The sequence below is a fragment of the Typopeltis vanoorti genome, chromosome 11, assembly GCF_054136105.1.
Source record: "Typopeltis vanoorti isolate ZY-2024b chromosome 11, IOZ_Tvanoo_1.0, whole genome shotgun sequence".
NCBI classification, from domain to species: Eukaryota; Metazoa; Arthropoda; class Arachnida; order Uropygi; family Thelyphonidae; genus Typopeltis; species Typopeltis vanoorti.
The window spans coordinates 50734670-50762083 of record NC_143559.1 but is presented as its reverse complement, the minus strand read 5'-3'; the positions used below and the strand labels follow the sequence as shown (position 1 = coordinate 50762083).

Here is a 27414-nt window from a genome sequence, read left to right as displayed (position 1 = left end):
TTTATGAGCAGACAAAGTTTGTGCCTGAAAATATCTTCAGGACTGAATATGGTGTTGTACTACCTTACTGGGGAAGTAACCTATACTGGAATAAGGTAGTACAACACCATATTCAATCCTGAAGATATTTTCAGGTGCAAACCTTGTTTGCTCACACTTGGATAAAGGATTAAACTAAATTTATTATAGTCTAACCTAGTGAAAAATAAACTTTCAACATCTTTCTCTAAATCCAGAGTAATTTAATAAAGAGAGATTGTTATTTTTTTACTTTTCCAAGGCAAACTGAATCCTGGGATTGTTGACTGTTTAACTGTGCTAAGACGTTGTGGAGTGTGTCCAAGCCATGCAGCCAAATTAAAAATGGTGGCACACCTTTTGGCAACGCTTATAGGTAAAGATGACCTCGATATTGCTTCTGCCTGGTATCTCCACCTCTGGACCTGGCTCTCACTGAAGAGACCTCAATAAAGGTCGAAACTAGGTGATGGCCGGTCCCTTAATGCATAACATTATGCATATCCGCAGGGAGAAGTGTTTTGCATTATGGGAGATACTGGGATAGGAGTGATGGTAGCTTGGTCCACCTTTGCTACGAGTTTCCCGGTGTTGTACTACCTTACCCCAGTAAGGTAGTACAACACTACATTCAGTCCTGAAGATATTTTCAGGCGCAAACTTTGTTTGCTCACACTTATAAAGTAACATAACTGTCTTTTATTCAAGGCACGTACAGAAATGTAATTAACAACCATGGTTACTGTTTGCGTCACTTCTTGAAGTTTCTCTAGACCAGCTTTTGCACATAAATTTTCCACATGTATGATGCAATGAAAACCTACTATGACCAACATGTTCTGCAAAGAGATTTACAAATCCTGCTTCCTTAGCAATCATGCTGGATGCACCATCTAGTACGACGGATACCACTTTTGAAATATCAATTTGCTGAATAGATAATTCGTTCATAACAGCTTTACATATTTCAACCCCCAGTTACACTCAGATAGTGTTACAAGGTTAATCATCTCTTCGCATACTTCGTCATCCCTACAAAATTGAGCAAAGATTGCCAGCCTAGTTGATGATATAATGTCTGTGCTCTCATCAACAAAAATAGAAAAAAACTTACATGAAGACAACTCTTTTGTTAATTGTTCTGCTTTATTCCTTTCCAACTTAAATATTCTATCCTTAATTGTTTTTCTACTCACAGACAATTCTTTCATGATCTGAAAAAAATTTTATCTTTTCTGAAAGATTGCCAAAAAGAAAAGCAGCACATTCTAGCAATGTTTCTTTAATATACTCCCCATCACTGAATGATTTTCCATGTCGGGCAATAACTTTTGAAACCTCAAAACTAGCTACAACTAAGTTGGAAATAAGCCTACCTGAAATAATTTCATCAAAGTATTGGACTTTTTTTGTCTTGCTCAGTTCAAGAGAAATTAATTCTCTTTGTTCTTGATCACTTGTATTATTTAATTTCTTATGAACAGTTTCAAAATGTGTCTTTACAGAAGAAGTCCTACAAACAACTGATTCGGAACATAAAATGCATAATGCTTTATTATCTTTCTTAATCATACCAAATTTTTTAGTCCGGTATTCTTTAAATTCTCTAATATTCTTTTCATTTGAATGTCTATGTTTCTTTGCTGGTAGTTGTGACATTCTGCTCAATCTGTAAAGGGCAGGAAGCAAATAAATAAATATATAAGAAAGCAATTAAATAATTGCTTTCTTCATACTGCTTTTAACTTTAATGAAAATCGGATTATGGGGCATAAAAATGTGGACAGAGACATATAGACACTGCAAAAATTATAATTTGGACTCGGAAAATCTCATCATAATCACTCTCTGCATACACCTACCAAGTGTAAGCAAACCAAAAATTACTACAATTATAAGCCGACCTACACACATGCAAATGAAAGAGAAGGGTATGCATGCAATCTAATCACGTGCAGATAACACTTCATAATCCTGAATATTGATAATACATTTCATATAGCTTTAAAAATAACTTGCCGCATTTACTCGAATATAACTCGCTCCCCTGAATTTTACTTTATGTACTGATCCTCTATGGTCCATGTTCCATTCTTTTGAGTGGATTCTCATGTAGTGGAATCATTTTTGATGTCCACAAGAGCCATATCGATATATTTCTATCATGTGCTCTAGAGAGAGAGAGAGAGAGAGAGAGATACAAAGCAAATCATACTATTTAGAGATATCATAGTTACAATGTGGGTTGACATGTGTCCTCCCTACTCTTACTTTCTTACCCTTCTCAGCATAAGAGGGTTTACCACTAGATGTTGCAACTTTTGTAGTATCCTTCCTCTTTGCCTCCTGGTATGGAATGCACTGGTTTTTAATTTTTGGATCTTCTTTTCATCCTTCCATCTTCAGCATGCAGGATGGTCTTCCTCACAATTAGGGCATGTTGGCGATTACAGTCCTTTACAGTTTGCTCTTACAGCAAGCATCTTACAGTCCTTGTTCTTGTGATATTTACTGCCACACTGAGCACGGATAAAGCAGAGCCAACAGGCAGTTTGAGAATAACAATGTTTTTGACATTTAAAGCAGTGCAAAGGGTTTGGGATATAGCCTTACTGGGCAGTTCAGATATCTGGCTTTCACAGATATTTTTAGTTTTAGTGTATTAAAAGTAAGGATGATATTCCTGGTGGGAACCAGATGACCATCCCTACCTATGAGTATTCTCATGGTTGTCACTGCTTAATCTTTCATTTCAGAGTCGTCTGGGAAGTCGAGGAGATCCCACTCTGATATTACTCAAGAATAGTTCAGTTTCTGGGGAATAAATATGATTGGCAGTCTTCTGATGGTTGTTACGTGGAGATGCTCTAATTACATCTGTTTCTACAAGCATGTTCTCTGAATGGAGCTTCTTCACTGATTTTGGGATACTGCACTCGTTCTTCAGTCATACAGTATTAAAATCATTGGTATGTTGTACTGTTATGTTATTTGTTTTTTTTTTGTTTTGTTTTCGGTTTATGTTTCCACAATTTTTTTATTGTTGAGAACTCCTAACAAACATGAGGATGAAAAATTACTCATTCTCAATGGGAATTTGAATTGGCACTAGAGCTCCCATCAACCATGGAGCAACACACAAATACCCACTCTATGACAAGCAATGACTGTGCTTGGGAGTGGAATACCAAGTCCTGCACCCTGACCATTGGGAAGGAGGCTTGCTGCAACACCATTGACCCTTATAGGCCACTCATCAGCTGATTGATCCTGTCCAGCCAATCAGAAACCACCTGTCTTGCCAAAGTAATGCAAGACTACTAGGATCCCCTCCCATTATAATGTCCACATGCTAACCCGCATGGCAAACAGGGCAGCAAGGAGTTGGATCCCAGTGATGGTGGTCTAGAACAGTGCTTCCCAAACTTCTGGATGTCAGGACCCCCTTTGGAAAAATTAAAATATATCACGGCTCCCCTCGAAAAAAATCATAATATAGACATATTATTATATTTATATTCAATACAAAACATACACAGCAAATATTGCAAAAATCAAATGCAAATATTACATTTTTAGCATGTTACATACACATTTAACATGCACATTATCTCATATTTTTATATAGATAGATTTGTTATTGTACATTTGCAGTACAAGCACTGGAAACATAAAACGATTAGTAATAAAGAAAGAATTAAAAACATAAAAGAAGTTTAATAACAATTTAATGTGATGGATGTGTTTCAATACTGCTACACCAATATCAGGTGAACTATTTGAAACTGCAATTCTTAGATTTCTGCTTTGAAATGAAACTTATATGAATAACCATATATTTACTAATATTCATTAAGCACCGAAATACGCAGGAAGCAAAAATTGTGAATGTATGATTTTTTCCAATAAAATGTAAAAAATAAAAAAAAAAGAAATAATAAAATAATAAAAATTAAATATGTTTCTTTTAAGATAAAAAAAAATCCACTTAGTCTTAAAAGATTTTAAATTTGTTTTCATTATTTCACACTCCCCCTCAACAAAACCTATGGCCCCCAAGAGGGCCACGACCCACAGTTTGGGAAGCACTGGTCTAGAAGACAGAAAAATAAGACTTTCAGAAGTAGTGCAAAGAATATGGGAAGAAAAAAGTAAAATAATGCGAATGAAAAAGATCAGTACATCACTGGGAGGTCCCTCTACCAAAAACAGGTGCCTCACATAGAGAGGGGAGGGGGAAGGGGCTGATAGCTACTGATGATATGTAGTCTTTATGGATGATGAAAGAGCCTCTGTAGCTCAGTCGGTATAGACAAAGCCCTTTGGTCGAAAAGACTTGAGTTTGATGCCCAACCATGACGTGAGGAACTTTATCTGGTCTCTTTTGACTAAAGGCGAGTTAGCCAGTCTCATATGGTGGTACAGGGTTTCTCACCTAGAAACTCAAGTTTTTCATTTCTCAGAACAGGCAAGCCAGCCCATGAACATACACGGATCTAGTCAGTCATAAAATGTATACTTAATCCGTCACTAGGAGGGCCCAACCAGTCCTGAGGGGCAGTGGAGGAACCCCATACAAATAAATAAATGGATGATGAAAATATGCCAGGCAACTGCTGCCATTTCATGTTCCTAAGCTCTAACTTATATTGTTTGAAATAGTTTGTTTTGCAGCTATTTTTCTAAGTTGTTGCATTTAAACTCTACTTATCAGTAAAAGACCTATCAAATGTTCTTGTAGTGGCAATCAGAATTCCTTCTAATTTCCCACAAATTTCCTTCTAGTAGTCTAACAGATTTATGGATGTTAATACCAAAAGCTACACAGAAAACCAGATTAGCATATATATATATATATATATTGACTAAGCTGGTTTACTGTGTAGTCTTGTATTAACATCCATAACTCCATAGACTACTAGAAGGGAGACTGATAGATTTTATCATGTTACAGGCCTTTATTTGGCTGAGTTATATAATCTTTGTTACAGACAAGTAGGGCTTCCTGGAAATCCACATTTTTAATTCCATAAATTAGGGCTGTAGAATTGAAACTATTTCATAATAATGTATTGTTTCATACACATACCGTTTTGTACATGTACTAATTAATATATTTTTATGTATATACTTCTAACAGATTTGCAGAATTAAAAAAAAAAAAAAGAGCATCAAAATTTTCCATTTCAATTTTCTCAGAAACTGAAGGGTGTCCCAAAATTCACGCAAGAAATAATTTTGATAGAAAACACAGGTTTTTAATTAAAACTTGTAATTTCTTATTGATTCATAAAGTATACAGTATAGGGTTATGCATGGAATAGCATATCGGGTAAATAGCCTCCACGGCTTTGCTGGCACATACGCACTCTTTTGTCGAAATTTTCCATGACCGATTTGCATAAACGTGGCTGAAATTCGTTGATACAGCACTCAATTTCCTCCTTCAAGGCGTGGCTGGTCGTGGGCTTGTTGGCATAAACCTTAGACTTCAAAAAAAACCCAAAGAAAAAAGTCCAACGGCGTTAAGTCATGATCTGGGCGGCCGATTCTGATCACCAAAACGGGAAATTACATGACCAGGAAATGACTCATGCAGTAATTGAATTGTTTCTCGGGCTGTATGGCATGCGGCACCGTCTTGTTGAAACCACAAGTCATCCACATCCATATCTTGCAATTTAGGCACAAAAAACTGGATTATCATGTTGTGATAGCGAGCACCATTAACTGTTATTGCCTTACCAGCCGCATTTTCGAAGAAGAATGGACCGATGATGCCTCCAGCCCAAAATCCGCACCAAACAGTGACACGTTGTGGATTTTTTGAACCCCAAATGTGACAATTTTGTCGATTAACGAAGCCATCAAGATGAAAATGAGCCTCATCGCTGAAGATGATTTTGTTCGAAAAATAAGCATCCACTTGTTGTTGTTCCATAATCCATTCAACGAACTCTCTTCGCTGTGTGTGGTCAGTAGGCTTCAGTTCTTGAGTCAATTGAACTTTGTAAGCATAAAGATGCAAATCTTTCGTGAGAATACGCTGTAGACAGCTTCTCGAAATTCAAGACCACGGTGCCGAATTGATGTTCCTGGACTCTCAGCAACACTCTCACGAACTGCTTCGATGTTTTCTGTTGAACGACTTGCTGGAGGATGGCCAGAGTGTATAAGATCACTAATTGATCCAGTTTCCTTGAATTTTTTAATTAATCTTTTCACAGTTGAAGTTAAATCACTATTCCGACCATATTTTGTACGAAAATTGCGAACTGTAGCTGCCAAACCTTCATTATTTTTAAAATATTGCTCAACAATGAAAATGCATTGCTCTTTCATGTAGCGCTCCATTTTTAATAACCCTGAACTGTCAGCTGTCACGCTGTCTTTTTTTTCTCATTGGCAACACTTTACCGCACAAATGGCACTAAATTTAAATCTTGTGTGAATTTTGGGACACCCTGTATAAAGGAAAGAAAAGTAGTATAAACATTTCATTTTGAAGGCCTATATAATTGAGAAATAAATCCCATCCATAGATCCTGGTGTGATTTCAAGATAAAAAGGTTTTTCAAAACTAAAAATTTATTTTTCAGATTTTTTTTCAGCACTCATCCTATAGGAATAACTGAAGGAAAAAAAAACACCTCATCCCCTACAGAAAGTGGGTGAGCATTTTGATTTGTAGCCACTAATTTCAGATTAACAGCATACATATATATTCTATGTTATGGGGAAATGAAAAAAAAAAAAAATGTACCAATGCCCTGCACATTAAATTTATTCCCAAGGAACATCCAGAATTAGATAAAATATCCAAAAAAAAAAAAAAAAAACACTAGAATACTGCAAGTAGGTTTACTAATACTCAAACTGGCTATTTCTATCTATGAAAGATCCTGCTAAACAAATGAAAACATTCCAAATTGTAAAAATGTAAATATGGATTCTTGTTGTATATATTTTTGCTGATAAGATTCTATCATAGTGGCAAATTAGTGTAATCCATGTAAATAAATGGATGAGAACTTGAGAGTGGTGTAATTAAATCTGAGTACTTTTTTTTTTATCCTAATTATGTGTTAAAGACAGGAAGAAAAAACATAAATTGAAAAAATTGTGCAGGGTATATGGTAGAAAATGAATTCAAAAATAACATATTCTTTAAGTCAAGATATACTTTTTATTTACTTTTAATTACAGGCAAAGAAAGCCAGCCAACCTGATCCCAGGACAGATGAGGATATACAGTAATATAACACAATAAAATACAGCAAATAAATACACCACATTACAAAAAATGTGCAGGTTTGTACTAAAATCTACAAAGTAGGCAGCTGCACAGCTTACTTACATACATACATACATACAAGTTCATATATATATATATAGGTACACACACACACACACACACATGTGTGTGTGTGTGTGTACATAAACACCGAGGCTGCAAACAGCTACACATATTTCTACAAATACTCCATGCAATATTCTCAATGACATATAAACAAAGAGGAAGTATCTTTCAGTATTGCTGAAGTATGAAACTGTTTCTCAAAAATCTCACATGTGAAAAGGTTACACAAATGCATGATGCCAGAGCATCAACATGATGGCTAAAGGCAATATACATATATCTAGAGAATTGAGTTTTTGGACAATACCAATAAATTATGAGCAAAATTCACACAAAAGGAGAAAACAAAGGCACTAAGTCAAAATTTTAATTTGGCATTCATGTTGTTAAAGAAGTGTGTGTGTGTGTGTGCACGCACATGGGAATAAGGAAGAAAGGGAATGATATCTACTAGTAGTGAAGTATACAAATTTTAATGTGACGAAATGAAATGAAAGCCGACCGCCTTCAAATTAAATGCATTAACAATTCCTCTCATAAAACTTATGCTTGTTTTAACTACTGCCTTGTCTTCAAAAACGAAGAAAGTATTTCTCAAAGTGATGGGAATTTTTTTCTGAAATGCACTCTGAAATTTCAACTCATCAATATAATACTAAATAAGCTCTAGTCTAGACAGGTATAATTTCTGACAAGGCACTGTTTATCATGACGACTTTTTTTTTAAATAAAATGTGCTAAATACTACAAGACTAAACAACTATTAATGTCATGTGACTAATCTTTACAGGTATGAACATTTTTATAATAATTAAACTGGGAAAAAAATCAATACTAACAATTTCATGATTTTAGCACATATAAAAAATTACTTAAATGCCTCATACATAAAACAAGCCCCGTTCATTTAAAATGCAACAAAATAAATGTGTTCCTGATGATATAGAATTTTTTTTTAATAAAATCATATTTGGAACATGAAATTTTTTTTTAGTATCAAAATCAAGGTATATGTAAAAACACTTTAAAAATTACTTTTTATAAAAGCTACATGTTATGAGGAACCTGGATCATTATCACTTCTGGGACAGTATTCCAAATGCATGATATTTAAACTTCAAAGCAAATTTTCCTCTCCATAAAGTATTAAGTCACAAATAATATCCACATTCTTAAATAAAATTAAAACAGAACCTGGAAGAATTCATTAAATGACACAGATTGCTATCACTTTATGTCAGAAAAATTTGGCACTCCAAACAGATCTTTTTATTTTAACAGTCAAATACAGTTATACTACTGAAGTCTTGAAATACATAAAAAAGAAACATTTCAAATAAGTAGATGCAGAAGAAAGCACTTGCAAGCACTCGGCGGGGGGGGTAAACAATGATCAATGAATATTTGAAATTACACTGAAGGAATACATTACATGAATCTATTATCACGTATATTAAGATATGTTATTTACCTAGAATGAAACGATGATAGAACTGACAAAGTATGAAATGTATTCTTATGAGCAGTCAGCTCTTAATTACTAAGGAATACATGAAAGTGCAAAAGTCTAAAATTTGATGAAAAAAATTATAGCAGTTTTTAAACTGCTAGCACCATATGATGGACAACTTTTTTATCTCCATTTTCCTTAAATATTTCAGAGTTGAGTTAATTTATAAGCTTTATTTTAATATGCAATAAAAACAATTTTTTTTTTGCATGGTTTTTATAATATAAAATCTTCAATATTATAAACAAATTATATTATGTGTAACGTAACTATTTCTGCTATAAATGTTACACTGCAAAAGTTTAAAATAAATTAAATGTACAATCAATCATCACTATTTGGTGTTGCAATTATGGGGGGGAGGAATTCTTTATTATACATACATCTGCTCTCTCCATCTTTATTATATGTCTGCTATCTCCAATCCTAATTCAGTGACTACCAGAAGAAATACAGCTTCTGGTTAGATTAAAAATTTGAAATGAAAAATGATAATGACTGAGGTAGTACAATATATATATATATATATGGCACACAACATGATTATAACAAAATTAGTAACAGACAAACAAAACAAGTGCTACAGGTGTGAGAATTCTGCAAAGAAATGTTCCAAGTACTTTTAAGAGCAATTAAAAATAATTGCAGAAAACCTCATCTTAAATAAAACAGTAGTGCACCTTCTGCATTTCAGACAATTTTCCTATATAATAAAACAATTTATATTAGTAATAAATTTATTCTTTAACTCTAGCATAGCCAGAAGAAGACATGATTTTATTTTATTTATTTATTGTTTGTTCGTTCAAGTGAACTGGAAAGGGATGGAGGAAGTGGATTGTTGGGTGTCTCCGAAAACAGATGATATACAAATATGAAGCAAAGTGAGAGGACTCCTTGGGAGATTACAGATCAACAATTATAATTACACCCAGTTCATGCTTGCCATAATACAGACCCAGAAAAAGATAATCTACAAAGATTTAAAAGGAATGCTTCTTGCATAATATTCTCAATTTTTATTCTAATCCTATATTTTTCATATGCCAATGCCATTTTGCAAAATATTCATGTTGATGCCTGCTGGAAGTTTTATTTATATCATTTTCATAGTATTTTATAAACACTATGCAATAATGATCCTTAAATGAAAATTATAAAAGTCTATAAGTTACAAAAAATAGAAAAAAGTGGTTTACACATAAAAACTATATTTTACATAGCAGCATATTCACAAACTTAAATCTAAAACAAATTAGATTTTCAAATGATCGCTTAAAGTATATATATTAAAAATTACATTCATACATATACACACTAATGTTTTTAATGTGATAAAAGTAATGAAAGCTGTTATACTGATTTTGGTGCATTCTATCCAATGTTTTTAATGTTCTTAATAAATAAAGTCTTGAGACAATAGAATTTTGTACAACGAACGGGAAGGCCAACAATGTATAAAAGTATACAAAATAAACTCTCTGTCAAGCGACTTTAGATAGTTTTCTCACTGGCAGCCTGACAATAGTTTCTGTACATTAACAACACGATGTCCCCAAGAGTCCCAACCTTGTATGAGTATAATGTTATTTACAGTGTGATGGACATGAATGCAACACACTGTAGATAGTGACAAATAGGGGCTACTTTACAACAGAGGGGGATCAGATGCCATGGCCTAACCTATGTTAGGAGGAGCAATGAACTTCACCAGGCTGAGATGTAGATGGATTTACAATAGATGCTGCTAGAAAAATAAAAAAATAAAATAAGAATTAATACATAAATTGAACACTTGTAAATAAGCACATTTCATAACTTATTTAAAAAAAAAAAAAACAGCAAAGCACACACAGATATTAAAGATTATATATATAATTGAAGAAACTTAAATGACTATATTATATATACAATGGGGATGGATTTGTAATTTGTATAGAATTAATAATTACTTTCCACACAGTACTTTTTACTCAGGAGTAAAAGTACTGTGTGAAAAAAAAAAAAAAAAAAAAACCTAATATCTTATATGCTTAAAAGCCAGTACTTGTGAAATGTTTGAAACTAATTTCTGTATAAGAACAGAAGTCAGAAGTCCCCCAAGACTAGAAGGTTTTTTTTTTTTTTTGGGGGGGGGGGGGGGGGGGGGGGGCAAAATGGGATAAGTGTTTGCTAAAACTGAACTTAACAAGGTTATCTGAACCTCAAAGAAAAATATGAAGATCAGAATTCAGGGTTGTAGATGTATTAAATCAGCGTTCTTCAACCTCTTTACATCTTTTTCGAGTGATATCCAATGTTATAAAATTACAATTTTTAGCTAGTGTGAACATCTGCTGCTGCTGCTTAGAGGTTAGAAAACTTGATATATGTGGCTGGAGCATTGTTTCTGAGAGACAAAGCACTGCAATAACATCCATTCGATTTCTCTGTTTGGTTTTTATTATGACATATCTGAAGAAGTCTTTTCACACAAATAGGAAGTCGAAAAAACGATCAACAATTTGATAGCTTTATAACCCAGAGATGGATATTCTTTTTCGAGTGATATCCAAAATTGAGACAATGATTGCATTTGATGTCTGGACACCAGAGTGACATCAGAAGACAACTTGATCAGCTTTTCTTTTTCAAGAGGATCAAGTGCACATGATTTTATATCTTCCAAGAAGGGATTATTAATCCAGAGGTTACCTTTATGAGGATCCTCATTTTCAGGGAAATAATTATTAAAGTTTTCAGCTAATACCCTTAAATGTTGACTTATTATGTTGATTATGACTTTCTTGTTGACATCAGCACCAATCAAAAATTCTTCCAAAAGTGGAAACATTTCTATATCTTGACGCAACTATCCCAAAGAGCCAGCTTCTTTTTGAATGCATCCATTTTATTTCTCAGTGTAAAAATATTTGTACAAGACCCCTGAAGAGAAATATTAAGTTCGTTAAGAAGGCTAAATATGTCCACTATAAACGCAAGCTCAGCCATCCATTCCTCATTCAACAAAGACTCTACCAGGTCAGATTTTCGCTCTTGCAGAAAAACTGCTTTACTTTTTCCCTCAGTTCGAAAAGGCGTACAAGAGCCCTTCCTCTCGATAACCACCTCACTTCTGCATGGAGAAGGAGATGGTGGTGTGAGTCCATACTCTCACACAGTGTCGTGAACAGCCTGGAGTTCACAGCTCGATTACAAATTTCATTAATGATCTTCACTGCGTCATTCATCACAGTGTTTAGTTCAGTAGAAAGCATCTTTGCAGCCAGGTGCGCCTGATGGATCATAGAGTGAGTAGACAAATCTTCTGGGTGCGTGACTTCCTTTATTTTCGCAACTACTCCTGAGCAACGTCCAGTCATGCTCGCAGCACTGTCCGTACACATTCCGATGCATTTGCTCCAGTCTAAGCCCTGCACTTGAAAATACCTGTCAAGAGCATTAAATATCTCTGAACTAGTGGTCTGTACAGGTAAGTCAAGGCAACAAAGAAGTTCTTTCCTTAAGTTTTCATCTTCACTATACCTCACGAAGCAAAGTAGGATAGCATGGTTAATAACATCAGTTGATTTATCAAGTTGAATCACGAAACATCTTGATTTCTAAATCCCCTCTACAACTTTTTAATATCAGTGGCCATATCAATAATTCTCCTTTGAATGGTAGTGTCTGAAAGCGATACAGCCTCCAGTTTTTTAGTGGCTTGAGTACCCAAAATTTCTCGTATGACATCTATATAGGATGCAAGGCTTTACTAACTCCTCACCAACAGTAAACATTTTTTTCATTTTAGCTATTCGAAAAGCAACTAAATAAGATGATCGAAGCAGTGACTTGTCACTAATCGTCATCATTTTCATTTCACTTTTCTGACTTTTCATCTGGCCACGTAATCTTTGAAAAAGTCCAGTGGCCTATCAATAAAATCTCTATGCTTCGAATGCAAATGATGAGCAAGTTTGGAAGGTTTCACAGCGTCATTTGACAGAATTTCAGAACATACTACACACAAAGGCCGTGGCGATAGTTCACTGCCAGGGGCTACAATGAAACCAAGCTTTAAATAGTCCTTGTCGAAACGCAAAGTTTCCTTTTCTTTTTTGGTTTGTATTGCACATTCCGAAGTGTCAACATATTTCTTTTTCTTTGTTTCTTCTAAACTTGAAGCACTAGTACTTGGCATACTTTCGGTACCATCACTACTTTTCTCCTGACTATTGTCCTTGAATCTACTAAAGAAGGTTAAAAGGTTTTGCTGTTTGACTTTTTTGTCTCCATTTTGTAGGGTTTCAAATTTTATGAAAGAAATAACTTGTTTTCAGAAATACCACAACACAATATTAGACAACAATAAAATAAGAATTTCTACGACATGCCATCAACAGTCGAGCTGACGCAATACTGGCATTCGACGGCCGCGCACTTTGCCTATACTTCGGGTGCTACATTGTCACATGCAGTGTCCCGCTCGCCCTGCAACAATGTAGGCGCCTGAATCATGTAGCCACTACAATGATGGGGGGGGGGGGGGATTTTTGGCCGCCAGAAAATTTCAGCAGACCGGTGCCAGTCCACAGGTTGAAGAACAGGACATTAAATAACAATCGTTCTTCAAAGTGCGTAATTGAATCCACAGTCAACTTGGAGATTATTAACATGAAGATAAAAGAAAAGGTGAAAGACAGGTCACGCAGTAAACTACCATTAGTTGCAAAATATGAGGATACAAATCCATTCACAATCACAGAGAAAAGCAGAAACCCAATTGCAAAAAACAACCCATAAAATGGGAGTTCACTTAATAGGCCTTTGTGCTAAACCCAATCAAGTACTCTACAGACCGGTGCCAGTCCACAGGTTGAAGAACAGGATATTAAATAACAATCTTTCTTCAAAGTGCATAATTGAATCCACAGTCAACTTGGAGGTTATTAACATGAAGATAAAAGAAAAGTTGAAAGACAGGTCATGCAGTAAACTACCATTAGTTGTAAAATATGAGGATACAAATCCATTCACAATCACATATAACGTACAATCACAGAGAAAGGCAGAAACCCAATTGCAAAAAACAAACCATAAAATGGGAGTTCACTTAATAGGCATTTGTGCTAAACCCAATCAAGTGCTCTACAGATATTAAGTCACTCTTCTATGCATGAGTGGCTGTAATGCCTATAGTAAATCAATGCTATGTATGGGAAAGGATCAAGAAGAAAGTAATTTGCCGATATTATTTTTGAACAGCCTTTCCACACAGGAAATGCTGTTCCATTTGCATCTTCCAAAATTTTTCCATTGGATAATATTATTTTGAATGATGGAATAAGTACTTACTCTATGCTATTATTAAGGGCAACTACGTTATGCTTACATAATCTAGCTAAAACTGAATTGTCCTGATAAATGTTAGTAAAATCCCAAACATCAAAATTCAGTAGAACTGGTCTGGCCAGAAAGTTCTGTTGTATGTAGACTGACAATAATGATAAACAACATTGCAAAATATGTCTAAAAATGAATGAGCTGTCAGCAAGCATGTGTTTTTCATGATCGAATTCCTAACTTGCATTGTATTACATTCCATGTTTTGCATAATTTAAACCTACATATGTAATATAGTGACATTCATGTTATTTCCCTCCAAGTACTACAATAAAACCACCCTCCCCCTCCATGTTAGGCTAAACTGCTCATCATGATCAAGTAACTTGGCTTCTTTGAAATCTCATTAAGGCTGTAATAGTGTGGTTAATCCTATTTGATTGGTGTTGTGTTATGGCAGTCAAATGCATGAGTTTTTCAGACCGGTGTCTATTTTAAAAATGAAATATCAGTTTCCATGAAGAAAAAACCCTGCCGCCTCCATAAAAAACTGACTAATTCATTGGTTCTTAAACTTTTTGAACTGTGGAAATTCACTTTAAAATATTTCTTTTTCACAAAACTCCTAAGAAATGATCAGAAAGAAAATGTAAATTCTGACAACGAATGGTTACATGGGTGCAAAACATTTTAATCAAGAAAAATATATATAGTATTACAGATAATAAAGTAACACAGTCATTCTAGAAATAAGTCAATATAATAAATAAATATATATACATATATATATATATATATTAAATTAGAGTTGCAGTGACTTGAGAATTTGTTTTCACATAAGTGAAAATGGATTCTCAACAGTCACTGCAATAGAGTAGAACCCCTAAATGCTGTTTCACTTAAAGGCAGTAATAAATTGTTCTTCAAATTTTTCAATGTTATGTCTGAAGCAATATTAGTTATCTTTTCCATTTAAAGATAAAATATTTGGTTCTGTTTTGCCAACTGATAGAAACTGGATAGACAAAAAAGCTTTCTGGTCTTTCTGTTAGGACCAATGTTATTTTAAGAAAAAAAATCAGTAAATAAATTTCATAAATAATTACAATAATATTAATTCCTTCACTGCCCCATAACAACTGGTAAACTGTCTCTCCTAGCAACAAGAATAGAAACCATAACTGCACAGTTTGGCCAGATTGTATTTTTCCCATTAAAAACTTACAACGGGAAAGATAAAGGTCTCCCCCAATTCCCAGAAACTACATATAAGTTATGTCTATGTGCTCTTGGGAACCCCTAATAAGTTTTCATGGAACCTGGGTTCCATGGAACACAGTTAAACAGTGGAATAACCTGCCTTCAGTTTAATAACTTATAAAAGTTCTTCACATCCTAGTGTGTAAAAATTAAAGCAATGTGCTTGTTCTTGAAAGAATCATGTCTGCTGTACCAAAGTAAATTATATATGTGTTTACTACTAGAAGTTGATAGGGCAAGTATTGCAGCTGAAAACTAAGCACAAGTTTGATCCTAGATGTATATATTACTAATGATAATTCTTTTTCCATCCTAAATAGTTTCATAAATCCAAAATAAATTAATTAAAAGAAAAATATATAATATGCAAGGATTGATTACAATCATCATCATCATCATCATCAACATCAAATTCCTGCCATGTACCCTCAAGGGGTGTACAGGATATGATAGTACTACATGAAAAAATTACATCATTATTAATTTCCTATCTACAATTTTCCTCCAAATCAGTCTGTTACTTGTCAACACTCCAACAGTATCAGATCTTATATTTCTATCGTCTAAGGCACTTTGTACCGTATCAATCCACCTATATCTTGGTCTTCCTCTGGGTCGTTTTGCTGCCAACCTGGCAGAGAACACTTGTTTTGCTAATCTTTCCTCGCCCATTCTATTTAAGTGACCATACCACCTGAGATTAGATCTGCTAACGCATTCCTGGATGCTGACAATGTCAAGTTCTTTCCTAATATCCTCGTTTTTAATATGATATTGCCATTGATGCCATCTGTTCACGCCTATAATCTTTCTCAGGACTCTCATATCTGTGGTCTCTAGTCTTTGGTCAAGTGTTTTACTTCTGACGCAGCTCTCAGATCCATAAGTTAAAACTGGTTGGAACACTGTCTTGTATATAGCTAATTTAGTGATCCGACTAATTTCTCTCTTATTCCATATGAATTTATTCAACTGACTTCCCACCATACCAGCTTTGCTGATTCTGTTGTCTATTTATATATTTAATTTACCATCTTCAGTAAAAATCGTGCCTAAATAGCTGAAATGTTTTACTTGTTCCACAGGTTCTCCATTCACAACACAGTTGACATTTTCAATGATTCTGCCTATTTTCATTATCTTTGTCTTTTTATTGCTGACCTTCATACCATATCTATTACAACAGCTATTCAATTTAGTCAGAGAATCTTGCAGACTTGTAGCGGATTTATTTAGAAGTATAACAACATCCGCAAAAAGCAAAGAGCTGACATTAACTTCTCCAATTTTGATATCATGTTTAATACCACTTTCCTTCATAATCTGATCCATATAGATAATGAATAACAGAGGGGATAATGTACATCCTTGTCTCACACCAGATTTAACATTAAACCATCTTCCTGTACTTCCTTCAATTCTAACTGCTGACTTACAACTCAAATAAAGACTAAGTATTGCTTGATATAATGCCCCATTGACACCATATAACCGCAGCGTATTGAATAGCTTCTCTCTTGGCACCTTGTCATATGCCTTTTCCAAATCAACAAAACTTAAATACAGATCTTTGTTATATTACCATGCTTTCTCGACTATTTGTTGTAAAGTGAAGATCTGATCCTGACAGCCTCTATTTGGCCTGAATCCAGCTTGTTCTTCAAGCTTTTCTTCCACAATTCTTCTCAACCGTTTCTCAAGTATACTTGCATAGATCTTGCCAGGAACACTCAGTAGGGAAATACCTCTGTAATTCTCACATTCAGTTTTATTTCCCTTTTTATATATGGGTACTATGAGAGCTCTACTCCAATCATTGGGAATTCGTCCCTCTGTCCAGACTTTCAGAACTATGCAGTGCAGCCACTGTAAGACTCTACTTCAAGTATGGATATGTATTCCTGTTGCCCTGTCAGTGTTTTTTACCACTGTGCTGTCATCACTGCTTGTTTCATTTAGCAGTTTTTCAAAGTAATTACTCCATACTTCAAGGATATCTTTTTCTCCCATTTTCATGTCACCTTTATCATCTCTAACTCCTTTTACAGCACTCTTTCCTCCATTCCTAAGCTTCTTCAACAACCTCCAGAATATTTTGCCACCTTCTTGATATTTATTTTCTATATTCTTGCCAAAGTCCTCCCATGACTTTTGTTTAGCTAGTTTAACACAGTGTTTAGCATTCTTGCATTTGTCTCTATATTCTCTAAGAGCACAAGCTGACTTATTTGACAGGAACTTTTGATATGCTTTCTTCTTTTCCTTCACTGCCTCTTTAACTTCCTGTGTCCACCAGGGAGTTCTGATTTTTTTATCCTTACAGACAACCTCACCACATGCCTCTCTGGCTGAATCAATCAATGTTTTCTTCAGAGTTTGCCACTGAATCTCCAAGGTTTGATTCCTGTTCTCAAACTCTTTCATTTTTCCTTCAATAATCTTTGTGTATTTTAGTCTACAGTTCACATCTGAGAGCTGCTCAACTTTTATTCGCTTTAAAACTTTCTTACATGTCATTCTTTTCAATATGAAATTCAATTTTATCTTGCTCAAGACTAAATAGTGATCACCAATCTCAAATCCTCTGTACACTCTGGTGTCCTGCACCAGGGAGAAAACATCACTATCAACAATAACATAGTCAATGAGACTTTTCTTATTTCTAGCCTCTTCTCTCCATGTGAATTTGTGCACATTTTTATGTTGGAACATGGTGTTAGTAATAACCAGTCCATGTCCTGAGCAGAAATCCAACAGATATTTGCCATTATTATCAGCTTTGCTCTTTTCTCCAAATTTTCCCAAAATATTTTTGTATGTCTCACAATCATTTCCTACTCTGCTATTTAGATCCCCAACAAGGACCAACTTTTCATTTTTCATTGTGTCAGTTGCTTTTTCTAAAGCCTCAAAAAATTCCTCCACTTCTACCTTAGAACCTTCTGTGGGACCATAGGCACAAATAAGTCTCATTGTCCAGTTCCCCATTCTCATATTTGCCCACATTACTCTACTTGAGACTGCTTGCCATTCAAGAAGATTAGCCTCGTATTTTGTGTTGAATACTATGGCTACTCCTTCTTTTCCTTGATTGTCATTGCCTGAATATAACATTTTGAATTTATTGCTCAGAAAGATCTCACCAGTTTTGGTCTTTTTTGTTTCAGTCACTCCTATTATGTCGATCTGGTACTTATCTAATTCCTCAGCTAGCTCCATTTCTTTGCCATTCAGGCTTCTTATGTTGATAGTACCGTTCTTTAACTCTGGTGATGTTGAGTTGGGGTTTGTTTTCAGATTTGTTCCAGTAGCTGACTTTTCGCTGTTCGCCATGGTTCCCTGGCGAAAACAGCAGGGGCCTTGTTTAACCGGGTGACACCCAGCCGGCATGAAATTTTGTCATGTTGTACCATCATTTTTTATTTTGGTTTAACCAATAAGAATACAATTTGGTCGGCTAAATCCCAAATTGCGAGCCCATCCTCGTTCGTTCAGTATCGAAGTAGATACCCAACAGGGTGCACCACGAGAAGGTGAGGATTGGACATTAGGTCAGAAGTCCTGGTCGGTTCTCCGCATTCCTTTAAAGGCTATGTGGAGGTCTCCTCTCAGTTATACAGCTTTGACCTTAATAGGTATTCTATTATAATACTTTAAAGAATAAATAAATTCTAACATAAGCTAACTGCTCAAGCAAAAAAGAAAATTTAAAACAATTCTAATATGTTTATCATAAAGTACAAATTTAAATCACTGAAATCAGATGTGCTATGAAGGCTTAAGTAATAAATAGATATATAGTAGTATGTGCATTACTATTTCATATATTTATTTACTTGATATATTATTCATCCAAAAATAGAAGAAGAAACACCAAAAGCTTCAAGAAAGTCTGTGAAAGAAGATATGAAAGAATTAAATGAATCATTTTGTTAAAAAAGATATGTTCCAACTACCAAAACAATACTGTTTTAGTAACTGGACAATTACATCTAAGAAATATCATGAACATTAGGAAGGCCTAGTTATTTTCTTTCTTTGACGTAGTTTTAGATATATGTGACTTTAGAATGCTTTATTTAAGTATCATTGTACACATATGAATTTACTTTATATGAATGAAAGAGGAACAAAATAATGGAAGTACAGTAATACCCTGCCTTAAAACGATCTGCTCATATGGTGCTTTTCAATGATGACCAATACCCATTTATACACTGCATTCGCTCAAACAGTGCTTCAAGTTGACACGACGCTGCCATGAATCAACCGAATGTGCAGTTTTTGTGGACTAAAAGTTTGTTTATGGTATTGTTGCTCACCTACATCTGTGTTTGGGTGTTTTGCTGTGAATTATATATTGCTTATTATTTTATTTTATTGTTGGTAATGGTAAGATTAAAATGATTAAATTTAGTGACAATGGTCTATTGAACATTGTGATAGGCTGCAAGCTAAATTTACTGTAACAACAGTAGTTATAAACACAAATAAAATTCCTAATCAGCAAATGACAATCTTATTGCCAAAAAACCTTTTAGTGGCATAGAGTGATATGACCAAACTGGTTGGCAATATCTTCTCTATATTGCCTCCTTTAATTAAATAATCTAAACAATCTTTATACTCTCTGGAAAAAATTTGGGGATTTTAGTCTGTCTCTTGGCTCCAAAAGAACTTTTATCCCCACAAAAAGAAAGTTAATACAGAAACTGTTTCCTGCTTGTATCAAGGTGTTCAAAGTAAATAACAGCTTGTGCACTGACGTCATGGTGGGTGTGAAGAGTTAACACAGAAGCCAGTAAATTATCATCAGATTTCTAATAAGCCAAGTTACTTGGCTGAGACGAGCCATTGAGGACATAAGAAAACAGTCATATTGGAAGATATATACTTATGATGATCATAATATATGATATGAAAGTATAAAAGAGAGAAGATACAAAAGGAGCTGTTCAATGAGTTGAAAAAGAAAGGATTCAAGCTTTTGAGTTTGTTACGAAGGTATGCCACGAGTAAGCTGAGATGAAGAAATGTGATTGCAAATGATTCAATGCAGAGCCTATGTAAGAGAAATGGTGTGCATTACGTTGTGGATGGCTGCATGAAACTCAGGATGTATGCATTAAGATGAGAGGTCTAAATTGTGACTGTAATGACAAAGAGAATAGGAGAAAGAATGAACACAAGAGAGTACAGGACTAGTTCTGTCAGACAAGAAAAATGACTAGCAATGGAATGGGGAAATCTGGTAGAAGAATCAACTCATGCTGTTTATTTGAAGTGGTCAGGTTTTATTACTTACTTCAATACCTGTAATACCTCAAATCAGCCTAGCAGATGGTTACCACACATAATCACTAATGCTTGGTGCATCAGGAATAAAAGTGGGATAAAAGAATGAAGACAAATTCATAATACTGATAAGTGTAAAAAGTGTATAATTAAGAGTTAATCATAATTACAAAAAGTTCTTAATATACAAATATGTACAACACAAAATCAATATAACTTAACTACACAAGTGTCTATAGTGTACACATACACACACTTCATATCACAATTTGAAGCTACACGAACCATCTTCTCTATATTGCCTCCTTCAATTAAATAATCTAAACAATCTTTATACTTTCTGGAAAAAAATTCGGAGATTTTAGTCTGTCTCTTGGCTCCAAAAGAACTTTTATTCCCACCGGAAGAAAATTAATACAAAAACTGTTTCCTGCTTGTATATCATCTTAAATTAAAGTAGAAAGAGTTTGCCTTGCATGTAATCACTTTAGAACGAATTTTAGTTTCTATATATGAAAGTCTCAGCATGCTTCATTGAAGAAATAGCTACAGCTATTTCAAGAGCTTCAAATTACTTTTTCTTTAATTCACACAAAAACACAAGGAAATAAGTAAATGTTATTTATTTAAGCCATATTGTTACACCCTGATACCTTAAGAATGTAGAATTTCCAGTTATCATGGTGTAACATGAAGAGAAAATAAAATAAAACCCTGTATAAGAGCTAATATATAAACTATTTAAAGAAAGAAAAATATTCTTGCATCCAAGTGAAATATATAACAAAGTGTTTGTTGAACTAAATAATAAAAGAGCGAATATATTAAAGTTGTGATATTAAAAAAATAAAATAAAAAAAATTATTTAAGATAGAAAAGATTAGTCATAAAAAATTGTATGCGAGAGGCTAGTTTAACACTTGAAATGAAAGATTAAAATATTAAGTAAATTCTTAGAAAATTTGGAAAGGGGGGGGGGGGGTTAATTTAGAGGCTAGCAAAAAACAATAGACCATCGCTCAGGGTCAATTCCTGAATTGAGACATCGTTGTCGCCTGCTCGCCGAATGCATGATGTTTGGCAGAAAAACGCCACCCTAATTGGTCGATGAAGTCGACTCCAGTAAGGGGCAGAGAAAAGAAATTAAAGAAGGTACCGGTAGGGGTCAAGGTATAAAAGGGTTAGAACCCCCCCCAAGGCTTTTTCCCAGATAGCTGCTTCATGAGCTTTTCGCATAGGTTTTTCATGCGGTTTTCCTGAGTGGCGGGGTTGGAGTCAATCTCCGTCCGACACAACAAGGGAACAAAAGTGAGCAGGATTTTGATTCCATATTCCTATGGTAAGAAACGAGGAATGCCATTTAGCTAAAGGAAAGAGGGTATTGTCTATGTGTTTCATCATCCAGTGACAACAACGAAAAGAGGAAATCTATAAGGAAGTCAGTGCCCACGTGGTGAGCTTCACAACCATTGTATAGATGATTCTAAGTGTGTCCTTAATTCAAGTAAGAAAAGTTAAGATCACAAAAGCCCAGTTTAATGCCAAAAGAACTTGAGAGTGACAGATTATAGAGGAGTTCATCCAAGGATAGTACAATCGGAAAAACGGTGGAGGCCATTATAGAAAACCCAAGTCAAAAAGGTACTGTAAAAATCTCATGTTAATTGAAATCGTAGGTAATTGTAATCATTGTTCTATTACTGAACAGTTGAAGAGACTGGGGAAAGTTATACCAGGACTTTAGTACATGATTAATTATAATGAGAGTAGGCTTGTTAATATTAATTATATAGGTATTCATGTGTCCTGAGATTTATGCATGTATATTGTAATTTATAGGAAAGTTTTTTTATGTCAAAGTTATGAATTAGCACAGCGAAAAGATAGTTTAATCTACATAGTTTTAGAAAGTAAAATAGAGTAAACGATCACTTGTGTCCATTGTGCTACAGCATTATAGTGCACTCAGACTAACATAGGGTTAACTAAAGTGTTAATTAGATCTGGGGTTATACATATGATTGTATGTGTTAAATTTTGTTATGGCGGCATGATCGCAATACCCATATAGGATCTTAGCCAAATACTTGTGGTTAGCTAATGTTATTTTGTAAATGTTTTCTTAGTATTGAATTGAGTTTTATATATTAGAATTTGAATTGTAACATGCTAATGAGTTTAATAAATTTTTGTTCATTGATAATACAGTTGTCTGAAATTGCTGCCCAATCCACCACTTGAAAACATACGAACCTAATCACGCGGGAGGGGAGAATGTTTAGATGAGTTACGAGATAAAGTATCACGACTGCAATATTGGTTTTCACACTCAGACATATTTTTGTAATTGCTCCTTGTTTTTGTATTTTATATCTCAAACTAAATGTCCTAAAAGGTGCAGTATAATATAAATATTAGGGACACTAAGGGGAGAAATAGCTTAAATATTTGTATTTTGGGGATATCTCGTACATAGATAAAAGTTGAATATAGATAAGCAGAATTTCACTAGATAGAATAATAATCATAAATTGGGACACTACAATATGTTTCAGCCTGAATATTACAGGCCATCATCAGTAGAAACAATAGTTAATTACAAGATAGAATGCAAACAATGGATTGAAATAATGAGAGCTGTGTGGTGTTATATATAAGACAACGCAAAGGTATAACTAAGGAAATGTATTATTAGTTATTCATCAACTAATATGTTGTAAGTTATATGTTTGCATTGTTTTATGTATAACACCACACAGCTCTTACTATTTCAAATCAATCCATTGTTCGCATTCTACCTTGTAATTATCGTTGCCACTGATGATGGACTGTAAATATCAGGCTGAAATACATAGCTTTAAATAAATATTATTTGTTTATTTTCTTTTGTTTACATGTGAATTAAAGAAACACCATGGCACAAGCATCTCTTAAAGAACAGTTTCAAATTATCTTTGATTGAGAATCCTAAAAATAAAACAAATTCATGACTCGCAATAAAACTTTATTGTGTCATAAATATGCAAGGCATGGACCAATTTCTATATAAAGAGGAAAGTAATCATTTCTTTGCTTAACCGAATAAATCCCATATGGATTCATATCTACAATTAACTTGACAGATCGCTATTTTTAAAAGATTTCCTTTCCCAGTCTTCAAATTCTGACCTTTCTTCTAATTTCTGTTCAATCTGTATATACCGATGACACAGAAAAACACCACAATTCTCCTTCAACTATGTTCTCTTCTCCTCTCCTCTCTCGAAGAGATGATTACAGTGTCTATTAAGTTTTAATAATGGCAAACTGTGAGCAGACATAAAAATACAAAATTAATAACGGAAAAACTCACGTAAAAAGATTATTTAATAGTATAATTTTCGCCTGTGTGTCAAAGGCATCTTCAGTACATTTTAAAGGAACTATGAAAAGCACTATGAAAGGAACTTTGTCACCACTTCAAGCAGAAGGCTAAAACAGTAATGTGCAGCACAAAATTGGACTGGGGCAGAAGTTTCTTTATTGTATTTTGAATCATATACAGAAGTGAGATACACAATAATAGATACTCTAAATACAAAATTAATAACAGAAAAACTCATGTAAAAAGATTATTTAATAGTATAATTTTCGCCTGTGTGTCAAAGGCATCTTCAGTACATTTTAAGCTCAAATTAAACAATAACTGACAATTCCAAAAAGCACCACCTAAGTAGCTAGTGTAAGGTAACTAAAAGGTCAATAAATTTCCTAAAAAAAAAAAAATTATACATACAATAAAAAGTTAGGAAAGATTAGCTGAATTATTAGAAGAATACCAGTCTTATATTCAATACCTTGAACATGAACAGTCTGGACTTGCAGAACATGCCATCATCACTAGACATAGAGTTCATTGGAAAAAGACAAGAGTCCTTCACAAAAGTCGGTTCCTCATGGAACGGCTTTATAAAGAAGCATGCGAAACTTTACTTCACTCACCTAACACTTAAACAGATCTGATGGTTTACGTCTCTCCCCTTTATGGGAGATAGTACTTTATAATTCAGTTAATCTTTCCTAACTTTTTAAGCTACTTAGGGTGGTGCTTTTTGGAATTGTCAGTTACTGTTTAATTTGAGCTTAAAATGTACTGAAGATGCCTTTGACACACAGGCGAAAATTATTCTATTAAATAATCTTTTTACATGAGTTTTTCTGTTATTAATTTTGTATTTAGAGTATCTATTATTGTGTATCTCACTTCTGTGTATGATTCAAAATACAGTAAAGAAACTTCTGCTCCAGTCCAATTTTGTGCTGCACATTACTGTTTTAGTCTTCTGCTTGAAGTGGTGACAAAGTTCCTTTCATAGTGCAGGCAAGTTATTCATTTATAATTTTATCGTGAAACAAGCAGAATATATAATGTGAATATACAGCAGTAGTTTGGCATTTCTTGTAAGTCACAACATATTTTCACAAATTGTTTGCTGGAATAAAATTAACATTTCAAAATTTAACAGCTCACCAAGCTCGAATTTTTAATTTAAATATTTTTTTTTTTAATATCTAAGCAAGATTTCAGTAGCTAAAGTTAACAAAAAAAAGTTTCAATATAAAAATGTAAACAAAAAGACAATATGTTTAAATAACTTGATAAAATTATATCATATTATAAGAGATAAAGTGCATAATACTGTTATTATTTTTTTTTAAATTCTGTGGAATATCCAAATTTTAATACAGCAATCCTACATCTCTGAAGAACAGAATCTAACAGATACAGTGTATTCAGGGAGGATAGGAAACAGAAGATTTGTGTTAATGAAAACAGATGAATTAAATCTAATTTGAGTAGAAATCTGACAGATAACAGGTTTCCTATGATACAGATGTTAACAGAAAAAAATATGTAGTAGGGTGTTATTAACCTGAGTTATGAGAAGAGGATTGCAAAATGCACATAGAGATAATGTCATGGATACAAGTAGGGCTATCATTATGGGTGATTTCGACTATAGTAATACAGATTGGAGAGAGAGAGAGAGAGAGAGAGAGAGAGAATGAGAAAGAGGAGGAGGAGGAACAAAAGAAAGAAAATTTATCACAGTTATTGAAAGATAATTACCAAATACCCTTGGCGTGCAGGGGCACAGCAAGGGTATTTGCCGCCTGGGTGCAAACTTTTATTGGCTACCCCTAATACTGCATTGTATAATCCAAATTAGATATTAGCTACAAAAAATGCTACTCTATCAATGTTGCCACCCGGGTGTGGTGCACCCTCAGGCTGGTGTGGCCCTGGGTGCAAGAATACTAGATTTAGTAACAGCATCTGAGATCTCTATAAATGAGGTGACTTATGCCTCCAACTGGTGAAAGTAATCACACTGTTTTGACTTGAGAGGTAGCAAACTTGTGGAAACTACAAGACAGGTGATTATGATAAACTGAGAAGGCAACTTGCAGCCATGCCCTGGCTTGAGAAACTGTATGGTCGTGGATTCAGCAGTACATGGGAAGTAGTCAAAGGGCATCAGGAAGTATTAGAGCTAAATCTGACTGGATTTCCAGAGTTAGGGGAATGAATAATATGGGTATTAATTAGATAAATAACACTTTAAAGCAAAGCCTGCATTAAAACTGTAGTGGATGCAGTACCAAAAGAAACTGATGAGGCCTACAACAGCATAAAAAAACATGCTAAGAAAGAGAAAGCCACAATGGAGAAGGGCAAAATCAGATTAGGAAAAGAAGTTAACCGAAAAAGCCAGGGAAACAAAATTATATATAGCATTATAAAACAAGTAAAAGAAGAATAATTTCGGTGAATACAAAATAATACAAACAAAATACAGCAGCAACACATGATCATTATTCAACTTGAGTTTTAGTAAAAGTCTGGTGGTATGTTGGCTATTCATAACTATTTTTTTAAAGGAAATTACAACATGAAATTGCATGAGAAGGTTTCTAATGAGTGGAAGAAAGGCAAAGACAATTCCATTATATATAGGTGGAGATAAGATAGATGCAACTAATTATAGACAAATCAGTATATCTGGAATAGTTATTAAAATACTGGAGATACTAGTAAGGGCAACACATCCAAAAGAAGGTAGATAGCACTTTGATTCTTTATACAGGATAACATGGCTTTGTTAAAGGTAGGCACTGCTTTATGAATTTGCCCACATTTTATAGTAGGGCAGAGGGAATGGATATACCATGACACTTCTGGATTTTGCCACATTTAAGGGAATGGACTTCAAAATAGGCTTGTAACATGGATGGGCTGTCTCAACAAAGGAAGATGACCAGTGGTGTATCTCAGAGTTCTTTTCTAGGTCTGCTATTGTTTAACTCATATTAAATTAATATTTGGGGTGAGTGAGAGTAAGAGAGAGAGAGATACTGAGTTATTTTTGATGCTGCAAAGTTGGAAAGGGTAATAGGGGAAATAGCTGACAAAGAATCTTTGCAGGATGATTTGAATATATTGATTGTAAGAGAAATGATAATTGGTATGAATTCAATGTCACCAAGTTTAAGATTATGTAATGTTATGGAATAAGGATAGGGCATTACAAACAGAGTATTATATTAATGGGAATTTGTTGCAAGTAGTCAATGAAGCCAGAGACCTGGGGTAGATAGAGGGCTG

The 27414-nt window shown here is 34.2% G+C and overlaps 1 protein-coding gene across 2 annotated transcripts in view; it reads right to left on the bottom strand.

The window, feature by feature from the left end:
* Positions 1-7195: 7195 nt before the first annotated feature.
* The window catches only part of LOC150101569 (uncharacterized), a 288212-nt gene continuing 267993 nt past the window's right edge, over positions 7196-27414 (bottom strand). The window contains exon 21 of one of the 2 annotated variants that reach the window (XM_090400919.1): positions 7196-10635. In XM_090400919.1, the coding sequence (XP_090257045.1) occupies positions 10577-10635 (59 nt within the window). In that variant the 3' untranslated portion in view covers positions 7196-10576. The remainder of the gene's footprint in view (positions 10636-27414) is intronic. The other variant, XM_090400920.1, reaches the window with a different exon arrangement.